The sequence below is a fragment of the Equus quagga genome, chromosome 10 (assembly GCF_021613505.1).
Source record: "Equus quagga isolate Etosha38 chromosome 10, UCLA_HA_Equagga_1.0, whole genome shotgun sequence".
Classification (NCBI taxonomy): Eukaryota; Metazoa; Chordata; class Mammalia; order Perissodactyla; family Equidae; genus Equus; species Equus quagga.
In genome coordinates, this window is record NC_060276.1 from 17032767 (window position 1) to 17052827 (window position 20061).

The window sequence follows — 20061 nt, forward strand, 5'->3', positions numbered from 1 at the left end:
TGGTGCTTCGGCTGTGGGAACTCACCTGTCTGGCTGGCCCAAGTGGAAGTGACCCACCGCCTGAATAATGACATCCATTGGGGCATAGAGAAGGAACTCTCGTTCTCTAGGTAGGCATTGGTTTTCAAAGTGGTCCAGTCTAGTGGGTGGGACGCAGTGGCAGGTTTTCCTGGCAGGGCCCAGACAAAAGTCCAGTATAGAGCAGGTACTCAGTCAATGGCTGCACATTCAAGGGAAGGCCCCAAGGGGAAGAGGCTGACAAGAGCAGCGCAGAGGAGATCAGAGTCTCCACCATATAAGCTGAGCTTTGGGTTTGGTCTTCAGTCTCAGTCCAGTTCAACAGGCATGTTTGACTACCTACCATGTGCCAGGCGCTGAGTAAAGCAGAGGACCAAGAAACAAATACAAACATGGAAACCAGGACCAAGTTCAGCTTGTACAGCCCAGGGAAATACAGCTGGCAAGAGTAAGTCGTGCCTGAACATCTGGAGTTCACTCCAAAAACATGAAATACTGGCTTCGAGCAGCAAGACCTGGGGCCTAACAGCCAGTCAGCTAAGCTATCACCTTCCTGCCTTTGTCACCATTGGTTCAGGATCTGGTTAGGCCTAATCCTGCACGTTGAAGGTTTGAGACCCACAAGTGACTGTGGCTAAGACAAGAGGAGCTGACAGCAAAACAGTGGTAGGCATGTTGAACTTTCTTTTAAAGTATTTCAGAAGTACCCATTCGTGTGAAAAGTTTGTCCTTCACTCATGATCTTTCGCGGCTCATTAAATAAGGTCCAGTGGGACAACCAAAGCAACATTTAGGAGGCTTTCCTTTGTGTGGCTACATACACTTGAAATGCAACAGCAGAAAAAAATCCACAGTCAAACTTTTCCCTGACTCAGACTTGCCTCTCTGAGTGAAGTGTGATTGTAGTGGACTTTGAGGGTCCTATTCTTCATGTTGAAGATCCTGCATTGAAGAATGGCAATTTGTCGTGGACCCCGTGGGGACCCAAGACAAACAAAGCAGTGTTCTGAAGAGAGAGATTTGGAAAAGTGTGTGGGTGTTTTCAAGAGCCATCTAATTCATTACTTGTGACAGTTAAGCAAAGTGGAAGCAGAATATTTTCCATCGCAGAGAGGAGGAATATGAAATGTGGGGGTAGGAGAGAGTGGAACAGGCTTCTGACACTGAAAGTTGGTCACTTGGGGAGCTTGGCTGTCTGCCCTGGGCCACAGGTGAATGATTTGTTCTTCAATGGACTCTAATTAATTTTGAACCATTTGAAGTCTTGTCTGCTAAGTTTCCCCTCAGATGCCCTGTCTCCTGGAAGATCTGAGAAAACATCTCTGCTGAAGAGTTCCTTTCAGCCAGGCCTACATGCTCAGTGCTAGCTACTCACACGTCATTGCTCAATCATAATACCAAAGAAAGCTCCGGTGCTTTTGGCCTTGTTCATTTTCCCGAATCCTAAACCATTCCCACCCATTTCAACCCGTCCTTTAGTTAGAACATACTTAGACAACTGAGACTCCTCTGTTTCTTAAATTCTCTCAGTGTGGGGGTGAGGGGATTTGAAGCTTGCCCTAACTATTCATTGTAAGGTTTATTCATCCTCTCTCAAGAAATCCATTTCAAATAACATGTACTGAACACCTCCTGCATGTCAGGCACTGTGTTTGGTGCTTTCACATAATGATAATGACAGCCCTCACATAGATGTACTGGGCATTGTTCTAAGCACATTGCCTATGTTATGTCAATTTACTAGCATTCATTATATCAACTAACCCTCAAAACAATGCAGGTGGCATTATCCCCATTTTACAGACCAGGAAACTCAAGCTCAGCAGGGTTTAATAACCTGTCAAAAGGCAAATGGTAAGTGGTGGAACCAGGGTTTTTTTTTTCCAGTTTTATTGAGAAATAATTGACATACATCACTATGTATAATAAGTTTAAAGTGTACAGCATGATGGTTTCCTTTACATATATTGTGAAGTGATTACCACAATAGGCTTAGTTAACATCCATCATCTCGTATAGACACAATAAAAAGAAAAGAACATTTCTCCTTGTGATGAGAACTCTTTGGATCTAGTCTCTTAACAACTTTCCTATAGATCATACAGCAGTCATAACTATAGTCGTCATGTGGGACGTTACATCCCCAGTGCTTATTTATCTTATCACTGGAAGTTTGTACCTTTTGACCACCTTCCTCCAATTCCCCCTCCCCCACCCCAAACCAGCTTTTGAACTTATGTCTTGACTCTAAGGCCAGTGCTCTTTCTACCATGCGGCTCAGCCTTTCTAAACGTTTTTGTACTCGCAGTCTGAGTAAGCTGCGTATGCCAAACTGAATTTCACCTCTTAAAAATAATTATTGATCGTTATTTTGAATATCAGCTACTTTCACGCAATGCTTTCATGTGTTGTTGAGGAATGTGATCAGTTCTTTGGCCCCTTCTTCTTGGCTCTTCTCTTTGGGGTGAATTACAGCTCCATTCACGTCCCACCAGCAGTGAGGCCAATACTCGTTTGAACGCCTGCTGCTTGGTGTCTCTGGGCCCCAGCTTACCCATCTGTAAGAGGAGGGCATTGGATTAAATGTTTTGAGGATCCTTTCCAACTCTGATATTTTTGTGAGTTAAAATCTAACTTAAAAAAGACTAGCTTAAAAACAGGTAAAGATCATTTCCTTTTGGTTTAATTCCAGTGGGACAAAAAAAAATTTGGTTTTCTGGACCAGTTCTCTGGGCTAGAAGGACTTGGTAAATGAGTTCAGAGTGACTGGAAAATAAATGCCCATCTCACACCATGCTCTTGTTACATCTCTACCCCCAATTATTGAGCTTTTGAATTGCATCTTTTTTTCTGTTTTTGTAAGAGTTAAAGTGGGTCAGAGTCCTCTCCTCATTGGTATGTTCCCCTCAAGGACACTCCTCAGAGAACCCTTCACGAGGCCCGCGGCCCTGGCTTAGTGTCCCGGCTGCCCGTGGTCGGGGCTCAAAGCCCAGAAGGCAGTTCTGGCCAGCATTCCCACACATCAGGCTCTGCCTATTCTGCAGTTCCCACAAAAATCACTGTTGCTTCCTTGTTTACTTTTCCCTCTCCTTACCTCCAGGCTCCTTGGCAGTTTGCTTCTTTGAACAAACATTCAGGTGATCCCATCTCCCGTGTTGTCTCTCCCCCTTCCCTCCCTTTCTGGGCGGGGGGCTGCTCCCCACAGCCACAGCCTCTTCTCCCTATGGCGGGTGGTATCAACTTCTCATGCTATCCTCGCCATCTGGAAAATATTCTTCGCTTCTCTAGGTTTAAATGACTTCTTGATTATATTCCAAGACCAATCTTTTAGTCCCTCCTCACAGTGAGGTTTGAAACTAGGCTAAAAGCAGAATCTAATACAGTTATTCCATTATATAGCTATTGTCCACTAAGAAGACATAAATGGGTTTACACCTCCCTGGTTTCTTCTCTAGCTTTTGCTTCCTTTCTGTTGAAATCTATATGCAATTTCTAAAAGGCTATTGTTTGAGAACAGAGGTGCTTGGAGTGTGGTGGACATATCCGTTTTTAACACCCTCTTGGCTGAAATTTGCTCTGAAGTGGTACTGCTATGCCGACAACTATGAAAAACACTTTTCTTTGAATATGGGCATAAATAAATAAGAAACAACTTGTTGCTGTCTTTATTAAGCATGTTTACAGAACTCAGCTATTTTCACCTTTGCTTTATTTTTCTGTTCATTTATGTAAGTTAAGACTGCATTGTGGACAGAAAAAAGAACATTTTCTTGGGCCTCTTTATAACATGGTTTTTCTACTCTGTGTTCTCGTTTGTTCTTAAAGCTATTTATACTCTTTAAATTATCCCAGTTTTCCACAGTGATTATTGTGGCCGGAGTCCTTTCCAAAGAAACGGTCTGATACATCACTCATTTGGGGTTGGGGGCTATCTGCAATACTGCAGTCTTTCCATAAGATGGCGCTCTGAGAATGTGAGATCTATAACTCATTTGCAGCCGTCTATAACCGGGCAGCAAATTAAACTTTTGTGAAATCAAATATTTGGGGGGAGGGGGAAGTTAGTCCTTCTAAGACTTGCTCTCAAACTCTTGCCACCATTCTAATGCCAGGGGGAAGAAGGAAAGTGAATTTTCTAACAGCTTCCCTCTCTTAAATCAGTAGTAATAGTGTTCAAAATCAGCAATGTGGTTTTAAGGAACTTTTTAAAAAAAGAAATTTCTTCGAAATGTGGGAGTTGTGATACTAACAACTTGTGCTGTTAGAAAAGTCCCTCTCTGGGTGTCAGTTTCTTCCTCTACACAATGAGTGGATTGGATGAGATGATCGCTTAAGGGTGCTTCCATTTTGAATGTTCAATATTTGGATTCGTTGATTTCCTTCCCCTGCACCCTGGCTGCCCTAGCCAGCCCAGAGATGGGAAGAAAAGATCGCCCATTTTACGCTTGTTTGACTCTATTGCTCTTCTACAAGTGCTCTCTTTGCTTCAACTGTCCCAAGACAAACATGCCCAGATGTCCTGTTTAATTAGGTTCCTTTTCTCTTTATGGCTTTTGCACAGGTTTTTTCTCCCCTCCTTCTCCTCCCTGATCCCTGACCAATTACCTGAACAGAAGTATGTCCCCCTTTTCACTTCATAAATAGGGTTTTCTCAGTGTTATTTCTTCATATTATGGCACTCGTTTTTGTGCTAAACAGATACCAAGCTGGACACCACGTGTAATGCATAAATGTGACGCTTCTAACATCACATGTAACATGTCCAGTTAAGAAAACTTTAGATTTGGGAGGTGGGAACTTATCTCTTTTTCCTCCTGCTCTCGCCAGTATTCATTACCAGAACCATGGCAAAGTTTCAGGAAAGAAGCAGTTTTCCTGAGAAAGGACAATTAATCTAATTAGAGATGAGTGTTACTAAGTAGGTAACTCATCATTAAATCCCCTGTGGCCAGCAGTGTCCCCATTCCTGACACTCTGGGCAGTGTGTAGATGAGCAGAACTGTGGCTGTGATGGCTCCTCCTCATTCAAAGCTTGTCATGAACCATGTACACCACTGGCACAGAGGGAGAGAGTGGAAATGAAATGCTGAATTAATCAATTAATGCAAAGCTATGGAGACACCCCTAACCGAGTCCCTCTGAGCTTGAAGCTCGGAGAATGCATATTGCATAAGATTCCCCGGGCATCGAGCACAACATTCTCCTGCACTCATTTTCCTATTGTCCTTAGAGATTTCAGATTGCCTTTGGTGTTTGTCTAGTGGCCTGGTGGTGGTTGTGGTGGTGGATTATTTATTTCTCTAACTTCTACACCTTATCTCCCAAGAATGCAACTATTTCACTGAATAGCGATACTGTCAGATCTCTGTTTGGGAGAAGAAACTCCATACACAGGGCCCTCCCAAAGGACTTTTAAAGGGCAAACCTAGGAATCTGCTGAGTAGGCAAAGAGCTGTCGCTGCAGGCACGGTTGCGAGCCTCGTAGACCATTACAAGCAGCTTGTGAATTGTCTCCTGCAATGCAGCGGTGTGGTGAGGAAATGTCCACTATTTAGTCAGCATGGATTATTTCTAAGGAAGCATTAGTAGCACAGTGGTTAAGAACAGAAGCAGCTGGCGATGGACTCACAAGGTTCAGTCTTCAGCTGTGTGACTGTGGGCCGTGTGATTATTGATTAGCTGTGTGACTGTGGGCAAGTGACTTCACTTCTCTATGCCTCAGTTTCCTCATCTGCAAAAAAGGGCTGATAATAATAGTATCTATCTCATAAGGTTGTTAGGAGGATTAAGTGAGATAGTGCATGTTTGCCTTTTCCTCAGTGCTTGGAATAGTATCTGGCACAGAGAAAGCACTCAATACTGGCAGCTATTATTATTCTAAGTACCACGAGGCGCTTGGGGTGACACAAAAGAGAACTAACCAAGCTTCTGCGTTCCAAGACCTCACAGACTATCTGGGCTGGCAAATGGAATGTACATGAAAGGAGCACGAGCAACTCAGGGCGGTCCCCGCAATACCTTTAGATGCCAGGGCAGCAGGTCAGGATGAATCAGAGTGCTTCACGGAGGCCCTCCATTCCCATCAGGAGAGGACTTTAGGCATCTACAGGGAAGGAGAGTGAGAACTTGAGTAATTTTTTGCCTCCATTTTGGGAGAAGGTACACAAAATAATGTACGTTCATAGTCACATCCTCACTGATATACTGTCCTTTTGAAACAGTCGGGTTGGAGTTACCTCACTGAAGAGTAGAAAACATACAGGCTGTGTTTAACCTAACAAAGTAGAGTTTGTGACCTGATGATAACCATCTGAGGTTTGAAGGAATTCCAGGGTGACATTGTATATATTGGCCCAAATATGCATTCCGCCTTTAAGCCAGACCACTAGTGATGGCCAACATAACTCTTACTAACAACAGGATTTCACAAAGGCCCTGAGATATCTATGTGAGTTAGCCCTGTTTTTAATTTTTCTTTTCTTTTCATTTTTGTTTTCTCTTCTGCCTTAAGAAAACCTACTATTTAAATTTCACTCATTAAAAATTAAATTATTATAAAGATTACAAATCTGAAAGATATGGAAGGACATAAAAGAAAAAAGTAACACTTCCCTGGCATCTTCCCTTACTCACAGGAAGTAACTGCTATTATCATTTTCTAAAAATTTTCGGCATATATTGGAACATGTATAAAGTGTATGAGTCTAAGACATATGCAGACCCATTTTTACCCCAAATGGAATCATACTGTACATTCTTAACCATTACCTGTATCTGTTACAGTGTATCTTGGATTTGGTTCCATATCAGCACATAGAGATCTACTTTGTTCTTTTAACATCTGCATAGTATTCTATTATAGCACTCGTCGCTTTTAAGATTCGATTCTATATTTTGTCTGGCTAAGGAGAAAAGGATGGAGAGGTGAGAAACAGAAAAGAGATTGGAGATCGAGCGAGAGATATTGAGACGCCTGAAAGGATAGTGCAAGAACACAGATTTTTTAAATAATGCCACTAAATTTTAGCAGCTATGGGCATCAATTAGATCAGTACTTTTGGTTATTGCTTTGCAGAATAAATGAAATAAAGGCAAGTTTTTGGTCTAAGCCACAGGCCAGCTCTTCCCAACACTTCTGTAACCAGAAACCATGCTTAATTTACTAGAGTCCTTTGAGGATTTAAATAGCACATGGATAGAGCGGAACAGTGGATGCTATTTTGACGTTCAAAAAGTCTGGCAAGCTTTTAAACCCAAAGCTGTTTTTAAAAAATTGAGTCACCATGGGATTGGGGAGCAGTGTTTAGTCCTGGCTCTTTATCCATGGCTTGGAGGTAAGAAACAAAAAAACACAGCTAGAGGGGCACTTTTGGGAATGGCAAAAAAGTAGAGCCACAAGGAATCAGCTGTGGGACTAATTTGACTTAATATTTATAAATGATTTGGAAGAGGGCGTATAGGGCAAAATCACTAAGTTGGCAGATGTCTTTACACTGTTCCAATGAGGATAATAAACTTCAGGAAGATGTTTGTTTTGTAGGAGTGGGCATAAAAATGGCCGGCAAGCTTTGATATCAACAAGTCCAAAGAAATGTCTCTAGGGACACATTCCTGAAGTTCATTTCAGAAGATTTATAATGAACTTTAGTCTTTGTCTGTGAATAGGGTCTCTGCTTCAGGCGTCACTAGGTGTAAAGAAGGAGAAGATGGAGTTGATGGAATCATCAGAAGGGAGGTGGTATTTAAACAGACGGCATTATGCGAACGTGAAAGAGGAGGCTAGGAGTGAGCTGAGTCTCAGCAGATGTATCAATAAAGAATGTTGTTTTACATTTCTTTAATACAGCCCCAAAGGCAATTGGTATTTGATGGTTGGTGATCTGTGTATTCACTAACTTTTAGAGTTAAATAAGCTGAATATGTTAGGCTGCTGTTTTGGAAGAAATGCAATCAAATGTTCTCTTCAACTTTCCTGCAAAATATTTGCCTGTTCAAAGGATGACTTTTAATTTTGAAAGTCAGAACTAGATTTCCTGATTTCCTCTGCTAACATTCATGTTTTTCAAAGCTTGTCCTTAACATTGGCAGATACATTATATCATGGAAGGAAACGCCTAACAGTTGGATCAGTATCTTCTGAAGTTATAAAATTTCCAGTAACAACGAGATAATGGGGCCAGCCCCATGGCTGAGTGGTTGTTTGCACACTCCGCTTGGGTGGCCCAGGTTTTCGCTGGTTCGGATCCCGCGTGCGGACATGGCACTGCTCATCAGGCCATGATGAGGCGGTGTCCCACATAGCACAACCAGAAGGACCTATAACTAGAATATGCAACTATGTACTGAGGGGCTTTGGGGAGAAGAAGAAGGGGAAAAAAAGAAGATTGGCAATAGATGTTAGCTCAGGTGCCAATCTAAAAAAAAAAGAGAGAGAATGAAGTCTGCCCTATCCACCTCACAGTGTGGTTGAGAAGCTCCAATAAGCTGAGTGATATGCAACTGCTTTGTAAAGCACTGTGAAAAATACAGTAGTGTTAATTATTCAATGCATGTCATAATTTAGGACTAGACATATAAATTGATTAAATTCTAGGAAGTTATCCTTTATTGCTATTCATGCAAATACGCAAAGATTGGCATACAAGGGTGTTCTTTGAAGCATTGTTTATATTAACAAAATATTAGAAATAACTCAATTGTTCATCAGTAAGGAATTGGATAAGTGAATTATGATATAGCTATAAAGAGGAATAAGAACAAGGCAGATATTTATGTTCTGACATGTAAATATGTCCAAGATATATATTAAGTGATAAAAAGTTGCAAAGCAGTATGACTAGTATGATTCCAATTTTCGTTAAAAGTCCGTGTTAGTATATCCAAGTGAAAACCCCTGGAAGAATATATATCAAACTTAACCATGGTCTCTCTCAGAAGGATAGGACAATGGGAGAACTTTTACTTCATGTTTTGTTTATTTCTGTACCATTTGAATTATTTACAATGAGCATTATTGTTTTTGTAATCAAAAATATGAATAAAAGAAATACGAATTTGCCCGTAATCCGACTACCCTATTGTAATTGAGGGAAAAACGTGTAGAAAGTGGGGACAAATTTAGTCTGCACATGGCTTAGGAAAGCCCTCTGAAAAAAACCCCACTCCAAGGCCTGCAGGAAATGGTGGGAGAAGGAAGTGGAGGAATAGGAAGAGGTAAAGAGCATGCAAGAGTCTTTCTCCCTCAGATGAGTGGAAAGCACACTCAAGAGTTAAGGTCCTTTCTATGTGCTTCCCTGGCCAAGAACCGGGACCTCCCTCAGCATAGCTCTTACTGCTCTGTGTTGCCGTTGGCCCTTACTCTTCTGGACTCCACACTACACTGAGAGCACAATAAGGGCAGAGACTGTGTCTGTCCTGTTCATTGTTGTATCCTCAACACCTAGAAAAAAAGGATGTTGAATTAAGTTTGTTGACTATTGAATGAATGTTCTATACAGCAAATAGACTCTATCTGGAGTGGTTTACTTTCACACCCTGGGGTCATCCCATGGTTTAAAAGACTGAAGATAGCTTGTGGTCAGCTTGACCGTTGGTGCCAAACACAGCCAGCTTTCACTTTGCTTGAGACTCTCTTGTGACAAACCTTTTCTTTACCTTCACCTTTCCAGGTACAGCCAAAAGGCAGCAAGGAATGGAATGAAAAATCAGTTCAACCTCCATGAGCTGAAAATGAAGGGCCCTGAGCCAGTGGTCAGTCAAATTATTGACAAACTGAAGCACATTAACCAGGTATGTGGTACATCCAACAAAAATGCAAATGGCGAGGAAATGAGGGATGGACAGTGTCCACTGTTCCAACTGTATTCTTGGCCTTTTGGAGAGGCAGTCATTGTTCATTTTCTTCGAAGATTCTCTCTGCTACAAAGGACTTCTGCCCCTTGTTTTTGACCCCACTTCTAAATTATAAAAATAGTATTGTAATATAAGAGAATGCTTGGAAAATAGAAGGGAAAATACTCACAATCCCCCTACTCTATCCCGACTGTTTTCATTTTTACATGTTCTTTTCTAATATTTGTTCAGAAAATCACACTCACACAGACTTTTGACATAATTGGAAGTAAACAAGTGATTTATAGTTCTTAAAATTGACACTATATTGGAAACACTTTTCCATGTTACCACAAGTCATTTTTTGTGCCACATAGATTCCTTTAAGTATTCATTATAATTAATCCGCCTGCTTTTGCTGGACATTCAGATTGCTTCAGATTTTTTACCATCAGAAATAAAGCTACCTCTTCATGCATGGTTCTTTCTCCTTATCTTAGATCATTTTCTTAAAATACTGGAGTTATTAGTTAAAGGATATGAGCACTTTAATGCATGTTTCCAAATTGCTTTCCAATGGGGATGTATCAGCTTTCACTGCCACCAGCAAGATACAAGAGGACCAGCTTCACTGAGCCCTTGCCAGCTTCTGACTCACTGCCATGCTCAGAGACACCCACAGATTCCCTTGACCTGTACATAGAGTTTTTCCTCTCATAAGAAGTTTAGTAACTAAGACACAAATAGAAGTTAGTTGTACCATCTGCTTGTGATTGCTTTGTGGCCACAATTTAAAAAATGTCACCAAAAATTCCACCATATACCAGAGTGACAGTGTTCCTGCCCCATGATCCATGGATGGGAGGGTCCTGGCACCACTGACGTCTATTTGTAGCCTAGGAAGAACTTAATGAAACTAAAATCCTTCTGCAAGGACAGAGGTTTCTGTATGAAGACAATGTCATGATTTTGTTTTTTAATATGAAGTTTAGTAGTGAAATTTTTGTGGTTCTTAGGAAATGTCTGGAAGGGCTTTCTCATAGCGGTATACTGCACTGCCAATGGCATTGTGAAAGTATTTCCAACATGCTTGAGTGTGACTCCTCCAGTGCCTGATAAACTGCTCTGTACTCAGTGAACACTTAGTGAATAGTTGTTACTGCTGCTGAGCACATGATAATGGCAGTATTTGCATAACAGATCCTTCTTTCTTTGAGCTCACAACTTCGCTAAATTCTAGAAAGCCTGGTTAGATGTAGTATGATAATTTCAAAACACATGTCTGACAGGTTCAGAGCACAATGTAAACCACTTACAACTGAACTGAGGACATGGTATGCTTCACCTGGGGACAATGGCAGGATTTGTCCTCTGAATTATTTCCAAATTATCTCAGACCAATTGTGTCTGGGTGGCTCCACTCAACTGGTTAGAGCCCCGCACTGGTGAGGCTAAAATCTCAGGGTCCATCACTGTACCCCTAATCCCAAATGAGGAATAGTGTCGACCGTTCTCTTTGATCAACAGACCTTAAGGAATACCTACTATGTGCTCAGCCAGATGCCAGGGAGTTTGAGGATTCAAAAGAAGCCTAATCCTCTATTTTCACAGCTTCTTTCAGGGGGGAAGCGCAAGCATAGAAAGTGCTTAAATAAAAATAAAAGGCAGCCTATGGTGAAGAACCAGAAGAATTATGCTGCTTATCAGTTCTGGGTAGTTTGCTTAGGCCTAAGATGGACTAGACTAGCGCGAGAAGGATTCCAGAGAGGGGCCAGTGTTGAGATCTGTGGTAAACAATGAGTAGGTGAAGACAAACAAGGCAGTGGCAGTCATCAGAAAGATCATACAAAGACCTGTGGATGGAGCCCCACCCTGGAAAAAGGGATGCATCAGACGTGGGCTTCAACATGACCCAACAGACACTAAAAATATTTATAGCAAACCCTTTTAGCAAAGACTTTGGGTGTTTGATATTAATACTATGAGAGACCCAGTGGTATAGTGGAAAGAATATGACCTTTGGATCCAGATGAATCTGAACTCAGCTGTGGATCTTACTAGATATGTAATCTCGGGCAAATCATTCAACCTTTCTGAGCTTTGGTTCTCTCATCTGTAGTATATGGAGACACCAAAACCTCCTTCACAAAGTTATTGTGAGGGCTAGAAATTTTATATATATATCCCCATTATATAAAATTTATATATAATTAGATAGATATTTTGTATATTATATATATTTTATATATATACACATATATAATTGCATACATGACAGATAATAAGTAGCAGTTAAGATGATTATATCTATCTCATAGGATTTTCTCTGTAGGCAGGACTTGAATTTGAAAGGGAGCCGGTCTAATTCTGCTCCCCCAATTTTGTGTGGTTGCAGATCCCTTGATTCATCTTTTCTGTTCTTTCCCACATCGTTTCCTTCTTTTCCTTTCCTCAAACGTCCAGCCACAAAAGCTGAAACCACTTCATAGGTAGGAAAGTGTATATTACCAGAGTCGAAAAGGTCACCATTAAAATTCCTTTGTCTTACCTCTACTGTGGATGTATGTGTGAACATTTTTGGTTCCCTTGCAAATACCATTGAGCAACCAATTAATTTTCATTGATAGACCAGTTTTACCTGTTTAAGTTGAGCTGTTAAAATTGGTTGGGCTCCAAACACCCACATTGATGTTTTTTCTCATCTGTGCTGCTTCAAATGGCCAAAGCACATTTTTTTCAGCCCTTCAATAAAATTCATTTTTTGGCTGTGATTCAATCTGAAAGTGAGACACTTTAGAGAAGTCATGAAGAAGAATGTTATGATGGTGCTGATCTTGATGATGATAATGATAATGTGTCGTATTTATATAGCATTTAACCAGATTTCAAAGTGATTTGGTGTCCTAAAAGTCTAACTGCTTATATTGGAAAAAATATCCAACCTGGAATTGTATAAGATACAACACTATCACAGAATCATTCAAGAACTCATTGTTACTCTTGCACATTATTTCATCCTCGCTGCCCACTGGGAGATAAATGATAAATATCGTTTGTCCCTTTTTGTGTGTGTGTGAGGAAGATTGGCCCTGAGCTAACATCTGTGCCAACTTCCTCTGTTTTATGTGGGATGGCACCACAGCGTCACTTGACGAGTGGTGCTAGGTCCAAACCTGGGAACCCCAGACCACTGAAGCAGAGTGCACGAACTTAATCACTATGCCACCGGGCCAGCCCCTGTTTGTCCCTTTTGTATAGCTAGGGAAACTGAGGCAGAAAGCCATTTAAAGGCTGTGTGGGCATACTGCCAAAACATCCAGTGATTTCAGTTGAAAATTTGATCAATCATCCAGATGTTGTTTCCTATACACTGCCAAACATCTGGATTCACTGAATGCCTGACTAAATTAACCTAAAGTTTTAGTGATGGGGAGATAGAATCAAGTTAACTTGCCCAAGTTCACATGTGAGTAAGTGGTGAAGCCAGGAGTGTAATGTTATTTTCCTAAGTCCCTTGCTTTGTGCTGCATCTATTAAACTACAGTAGGATGCTCCCAACATACACGTCTATAGATGCAGAGATGCTTTTCTCTGTCTGTGCATGAATGTCCATGTGTGTCCATCTAGATGGACTGTAGCTAGGCCATGTATGAGCATATCCCAAAATAACTCTTCGCTTTCTTCCATGGAAATTCTCAGCTGCCTCCTTTCAGGTTATGGTTGCTGTTGATAGCACTGGAAATAATATACTCACTAAGGGAATAAAGTAACGTTATTTCCATATTGACGGTCCCATGGTGTAACCTTGAGGGGATAAGTTCAGGGTCAGGCCCAGGTCCCTTTCCTGGGAAGGCCTGCAGGTGTGGAATGTCCTCCCCTCCTCCCTCCCAACCAGAGTTCATGTGTAACATTCCCACGATTGGAAATGAGGACCTTTTTATTTCCTTCTCAGTTTCTAATTTGTGTGAGGATTTATTGTCTTGTGTTAGGAGAGGAATTGAACTCAAGTCCTCAATGTCAGTCCTGGAATTTGCTAGGCCATATTGCTTTTTTAAAAAAAGTTTTGTTTTTGTTAGTGTTCTGCTCCAAGGCTCCTGCATGGAGAGAAGACCCCACAAATACCAAGAATGATCATAATGCATTCTTCCCCATATGATACTGTGGGCCATCTGTCTCTAACCCAGTTTTGTTGGTAACATTTTCTCTCTCTTTAAGAGTAGCTATGTAGTTAGTGCTAATTTAGCAGTCCCTAAACAGCTATAGAAGTTATTGTTCATAAGGAAAATCTAGCCGTTTATTGTGTTTTTCCAGTTTCAGTTCAGGTTCAAATGAAATTCCAGAAATTGTTTTCCTGCCTGTTGTAAACAGTTGAAGCCAGAGCAGTCAATACCTGCCCATTTGGTGTCAGAGCTTTTCATTCAAAGTTGGATAAAGTCTCATCTGTTTGGGATGGTTGAAATGTCCTGCTGAATGGTGGGGGAGTGAACAAGATGGCCTCTTAAGATTCCTTCCAGCCGTGTGATTCTGTGATTTGTGGCTCAAGGTCAGGCTTTAACCCAACACCCTCTTGTGAACAAGTCTTGTGACTTTATTCTCTGCTCTGCCACTCTTTTTAAAACACCCTGTTCCCAGGTCACCCCTTTCTACTTTGTAACCTCTCATCTTTTCAGAGCTTGGTCCCTTCCCACCAGTCTTCCAGCCCGGGCAGATGGAACTTAAACTTGCCCTTCCCCCCACCCAAGTCTTCTGTTCTACTGCCTTGTTCTCATTAGGCTATGAAAACATTAAACTATAAAAAACACTTTTGCATTCATCACCCCTAAGTTTCCCTCCCAGGGCCAGAGAGGTGACCTATCTTTGGATCATGTTAGTCACGTGATTCCATGTGGATAAGAATTTTGCCGTGTTTTGGAGAGTACAATTCAGTTTGTAAAGCTCTTTCATGTACATTAGATAAGTTGATCTTCACAATGGCTCTGAGAAGCAGGCATTGTTACCTACAATTATCAGATGGAGAAACTGTGGGCACTAGAAAGCTAAATGACCTGCATATAGCAAGTGATAGAACTAGAGGGAGAATCCAGGACTACTGATTTCAGCCTCTGTGCTCTTTCCTTTTGTTTCTTTAAAGACATGGCACACCTGGCTATGGTTGGCAAGATCCACGTATAAAAGATGTGCAGAAGGACAAGTAGCAGAAACTCCTTAATTCATCTAACAATTTCCAAATCCCTAATATAGTGATTTCTATGAACTGAAGCTCTAAAATCAGCAGCAAAGAAAGAATAAGCATGTTGCTTACCAAATCTCAACTGAGACGATTCTTAGAAAACTAACCACCACACTGCATGGTGTGGAAACTGAGGCACTTTGTGACATGGGTTTGAGTTATAGATAGCAGACAAACTTTCCATTAGCTATCTCTAATTCATAACATGGTGTTAAACGGTCAAAGAAAATTTTAAAATGTAGAGTAGACAGTGGGATGTCTCCATTTCTATCCCCCTCCATGAACACCTGAGAAGTACTTTTAAGATGCCTGGTAGACTACTCTGGTATCATGAAAAGACACTAACTTTTGAAATAGAAAGTTAAAATTTTTAATAAGTTAATTAGTAAAGTTGTTAAGTGTCAGAGAAGTACCCAGGACGTTCCTTAGCATGTGATTTCTTTTTAAATCTTTAACTGAATCTCAGGCATGATAGAAAACACTCCAAGTAACTTTTTTCATAGTCTTCTCACAATGAAAACAGTGAGAATCATAAAACACTGGCCTAGTCCAATGGTTACTAGAAAATCCAACATTGATCTAAAAATTCTAGAGAAAAGGAGAAACGTTTTGAGAGTCAAATTTTTAAAAAAGGCCTTTCCAAATGGAATTAGGTTCCAGTGTCTGTCACACTTCTTCACATACAAGGAGCATGGCAGAGCTCTAGCAATTGCCATTTCCGTATAGAGCCAGAATGTGCAGTGTGTGAAAGACAGTGTATCTACAATGGCATGTTAACAAGAGCCAATGAATGACTTCTGAGTTACAAAAGGGCAATGTGAGTTGCTCTTTAAATACCAGACCTAGACTCTGTGGAGCTAAACATTATTTCATGAAGTAAAAGGGATTTAGCTGATGCATTCCAAAACACATTTATCATTAAAAAATCTTCTGTCATTTTGCTTAATAGCCTGAAAAATAATTACAATGTCTGGTGGCTTTGGGGAGCATGTGTTTTTAATATCTTAATGACTATGTACAGTTTAATAACACTGCACCAAGAAGAATCCGAAGTATTTCATATTAATTTCTTGAAAATGAACTAACTATTTGCTATATTTAGAACATACGGGATTAAAGGTACTTAAACTGGGTCGTGTATTTTAGTCTTTGCATATTAAATTAGCCAAAAATGGAAGATGAGTCAGGAGTGGTGAGCCAAAATGTTGTTGGTAGCAGTTTTGTGGTAATCTTGATTTAGCCATGAAGGGAAATACATTACCTTTTTCATTGCAGTATTGTACTCTTTTGTAAGTTTTTTTTTCAGTTAGAGGTCATGGAAGTGTTAGCTATAGAAAGACAAATTCTACATATGAAAAGGGAATTCTATCAAACTATGACGGCTACCAGGTTTACAAAGTTAGAAATACATTTCCAAAATATCTGTGAAATCCATGAGGTCTCATATTCTGTTTACATTTATGTACTGGCCAAATACAACTTTTTTTTTTGTGGAAGATTAGCCCTGAGCTAACATCTGCTGCCAATCCTCCTCTTTCTTTCTTTCTTTCTTTCTTTCTTTCTTTTTTTGCTGAGGAAGATTGGCCCTGAGTTAACATCTGTACCCATCTTCCTCTATTTTATATGTCAAGCCACAGCATGGCTTGACAAGTGGTGTGTAGGTCTGCACCCAGGATCCGAACCAGCAAACCCTGGACCACCAAAGTGGAACATGTGAACTTAACTGCTGCGCCACTGGGCCGGCCCCCAAGTACAACATTTTTTAAATAAACCATTACAGATGGTTGTTCAATACTCCCATAAACCTTGATTATGGGCAGTATATTGGAATATGTATGTTCAAATACTATTCAAGAAATTCAGAGATAACTTTTCACTAGATATATTTGTGAACACGTACCTTGCCTCTGGACCGTCAGCTCCTTAAGTCTGGGATCCTGTGTATAATTCTCTGTTTCCTATAGCACGTAACGTAGTATCATATACAAAGCAGATGCTCAGTATATACAATATTTTATTGATTAGTTCATTCAAAGAACTCAACCTTTGCTCCCCTCAATTTATTTCTGAATTTAGATTCAATTTAAGGCACTTTTCACCTTCAATATTGCCCAGTTTCTGTGCTAAAGGACAGAGTTACAGAAGTGCAGAGTTATGGTTAGCAGGGGCTTTTAGGTCATAGGGTCCAACCCTCTGATGTTACAGATGAAGAAATGAAAGCCAAGAGAGGGAAATGACTTGCCCAAAGTCATATTGCCAGTAAATGACAAAGCTGGGACTGAGAAATGAACAGATCGATATTCTGTAGTGCCATTGCTCTGCTTCCAAGGGCTCTTGTATAATATGAAACATGCTTGCAAACGTGCCAGCACATTTTCTTATGCAGTGCTCCCAATCAGAGCAGAAGCCCATACTTCAGCAGTTCATCTTTGGAACAAAAAGTGGTACAACATTAGGCAGGAACTTGCTAATTATTTATCTCTTCCTATGGATATTAACTAGTGTTTGGTCATAACAAGTACACCTCACTGCCCACTGCCTCATTAAACCCACTGAGCAATTGCACGTGGGTCGGGGGTGGTCTCTGATGAGATCACTGAACCAAAAGCAAGCAGAATCAGCAGGACCGGTTGTTCATGGCCTTATACCTCCTCAGAGAGTCTGACTTGGGCTCCTGTCCACATTCAGGATCAGTCATCTTTTCACTCATGCTCTGGATTTCAACTTCTCCACCTTCCTGGGCACCCTATAATAATTTGTTCAGTGCCTTCTCCCTCCTTCCAGAATGGCAAAATTAGCACCATATTAGTTAACGGACTTATATGCCAGTTAGCTCAGCTGTTTAAGCAGTGTATTCAGATTGTGTTCCCCAGGGAGTAGAGATGTGGGAGAGGTGCTGTGGGGGTTGTTCTGAGTCCCCCATTCCTGTTTTAACCAGAGCAGCCACATTTTAAATATATGCTTTACAGATCAATCTTCTAAGTAAGATTTCACTTAAATAAAGGGTTCCAACTGCTAAAACAATAAAATAAAATACAAATCTCAGGGTGCCCTTGAAGCTAACATTAAAAGTTTAATCCCATATGAGCCATTTATTCATCTGAGTGTTCATTCAATGAATGTACTAGTATCTACAATACACAAGGCAGTCACAGAATGCCTTCCAGTCCCCAACAGCCACCTCCTAAAATAAACTGTTGGTTAAAATGGGGACTAAATGAGAGAGTGTGAATGGCTCGGTGGAGACATTATTCCTATTGGAAGTGATGTTACTACTGGAAGGCCCATGTTCTCATACTAAGGAGCCAAAACTGTCTTCTTCGAAGCTGAAGACCAACACATCTGAAGTTTTCCTTGCCCATGTCATTAGGATTCTGACAAAATTCAATGGAAATAAAGTACTGAGCTCTTTTGTCTTAAACTAGTTTTTCCATACAGAGCAGACACTTTTGCCCCTGGATGGTAGTCCCGTGTTAGTTGGCTCAACCAAATGTTTGGCCTCAGTCCTGTATGCCCATGGTTATTTGAGACCTAACCTTCAACTGTAAACTTAATTGACACATAACCAGGGATGTTTCCGTATTCTGTGTGGGCTTAGTGTTAGTCCTTAGTGAAGGTAAAATAGTAATAATGGTGTCAATCTGTATCCCTATCTATATACTTTTCTTAGATAGTAACCACAGTGATTTTCCATAGCAACTAAGTGGAATATTTCCAGCAGCGCTCTAATGAATGTCCAAAGTAGAAGTTACATTATTATTCATATCCACTGGATTTTATTGGATAATTTCCTAATAGGGTTAAAGTATGATCATATTTCTTTATTTAGTTGATCTAGATGTCATTTTCTTCATATTTTTCTAGGTTGTCACTTTTCAGAGTAATATCTATTCTGTATTATGGGCAAGCAATTGACGAGACAAAAAACCTAAGAGAATTACCGTTGTGGTATGTCATAAATAATGAGGCCCTAGTTCAGATCAGTTATATCCCAGGGCACTGAAGAGTCTTTTGGTCATTATCATTGTATCACTGTTAGCAAATTTTGAGTCATCGCAACAAATGGAAGAAGAGCCGAAAGACTGGAGACAGGCACAAGTTTTTACGCTAACCTTTAATAAGGGGTGGAAACCACAAATTGGGGCACCTGATATCGCATCTTAACAAATAGATTTTTGGAGAGCATGAGCTTTCAGAAGCCTCCGTGATGACTACTAGGAGCCACTGTGGGCTCACTCAGAACAAATCAGGCCATTTCCCCTTAGGTGTGTATGCGCCTGTCGGATTTTACTAGCTCAACAAAATGGCACAGACCTGGTATGTCTAGATTTCAGCAAAATGTTTGACAGAGATTCCTATGATCGTTTTTAAACAAATGACAAGAAATGTTAGCTAAGTAATATAGTGTAGTACATGTGTAGCTAATTACCCATCATACCTGAAGAGTATTTTCTTAACATATCAATATCAGCCTGGAGAGGAGCTTTTAGTTGTTTGCTTTGTACTTGACCCTGACTGCCTCAAGTTTTTACCAGTGACTTAACTGAAGACAGAGAAGGCATACTTCTAGTATTTAGCGATGGCATGAAGCGAGCTCGGGTTAGCTAATACAGAGATAACACAATCAGACTCTACACATCTCAATGGGCTGGAATGGCAGGGAAAATTAGCAAAGTCAAATGTTACAGGGATAAATGTAAAGTATTACATGTAGATTCATAAACACGACTGCATAAGCACAATGAGTGAAACCCAACTTAGTTGACATGTTTGTTCTTAGGATGGAAACAACACAGGAACAATGAAACCTTCACTGACCCACAAGAATATAGCTCTCAAATGCAGTGATCACTTAGCAGCTCTTTTGATGTTGTGGCCATTATTGGGGTGGGGTGTTGTTATATGTACATGTATGTTAGGGTAGGGGAGGGAGGGTCATGGAACTGAGTCTAGAGAAATATTATCTATCCTGTTTAAAGGTT

General features: G+C 40.6%; 1 protein-coding gene across 2 annotated transcripts in view; it reads left to right on the plus strand.

Annotated features, from left to right (window-relative positions):
• GPC3 (glypican 3) overlaps positions 1–20061 on the plus strand; it is a 403705-nt gene that overhangs the window by 294912 nt on the left and 88732 nt on the right. For both annotated transcript variants that reach the window (XM_046673282.1, XM_046673283.1), the window contains one exon: positions 9687–9807. In XM_046673282.1, coding sequence (XP_046529238.1) covers positions 9687–9807 — 121 coding nt within the window. The remainder of the gene's footprint in view (positions 1–9686; positions 9808–20061) is intronic.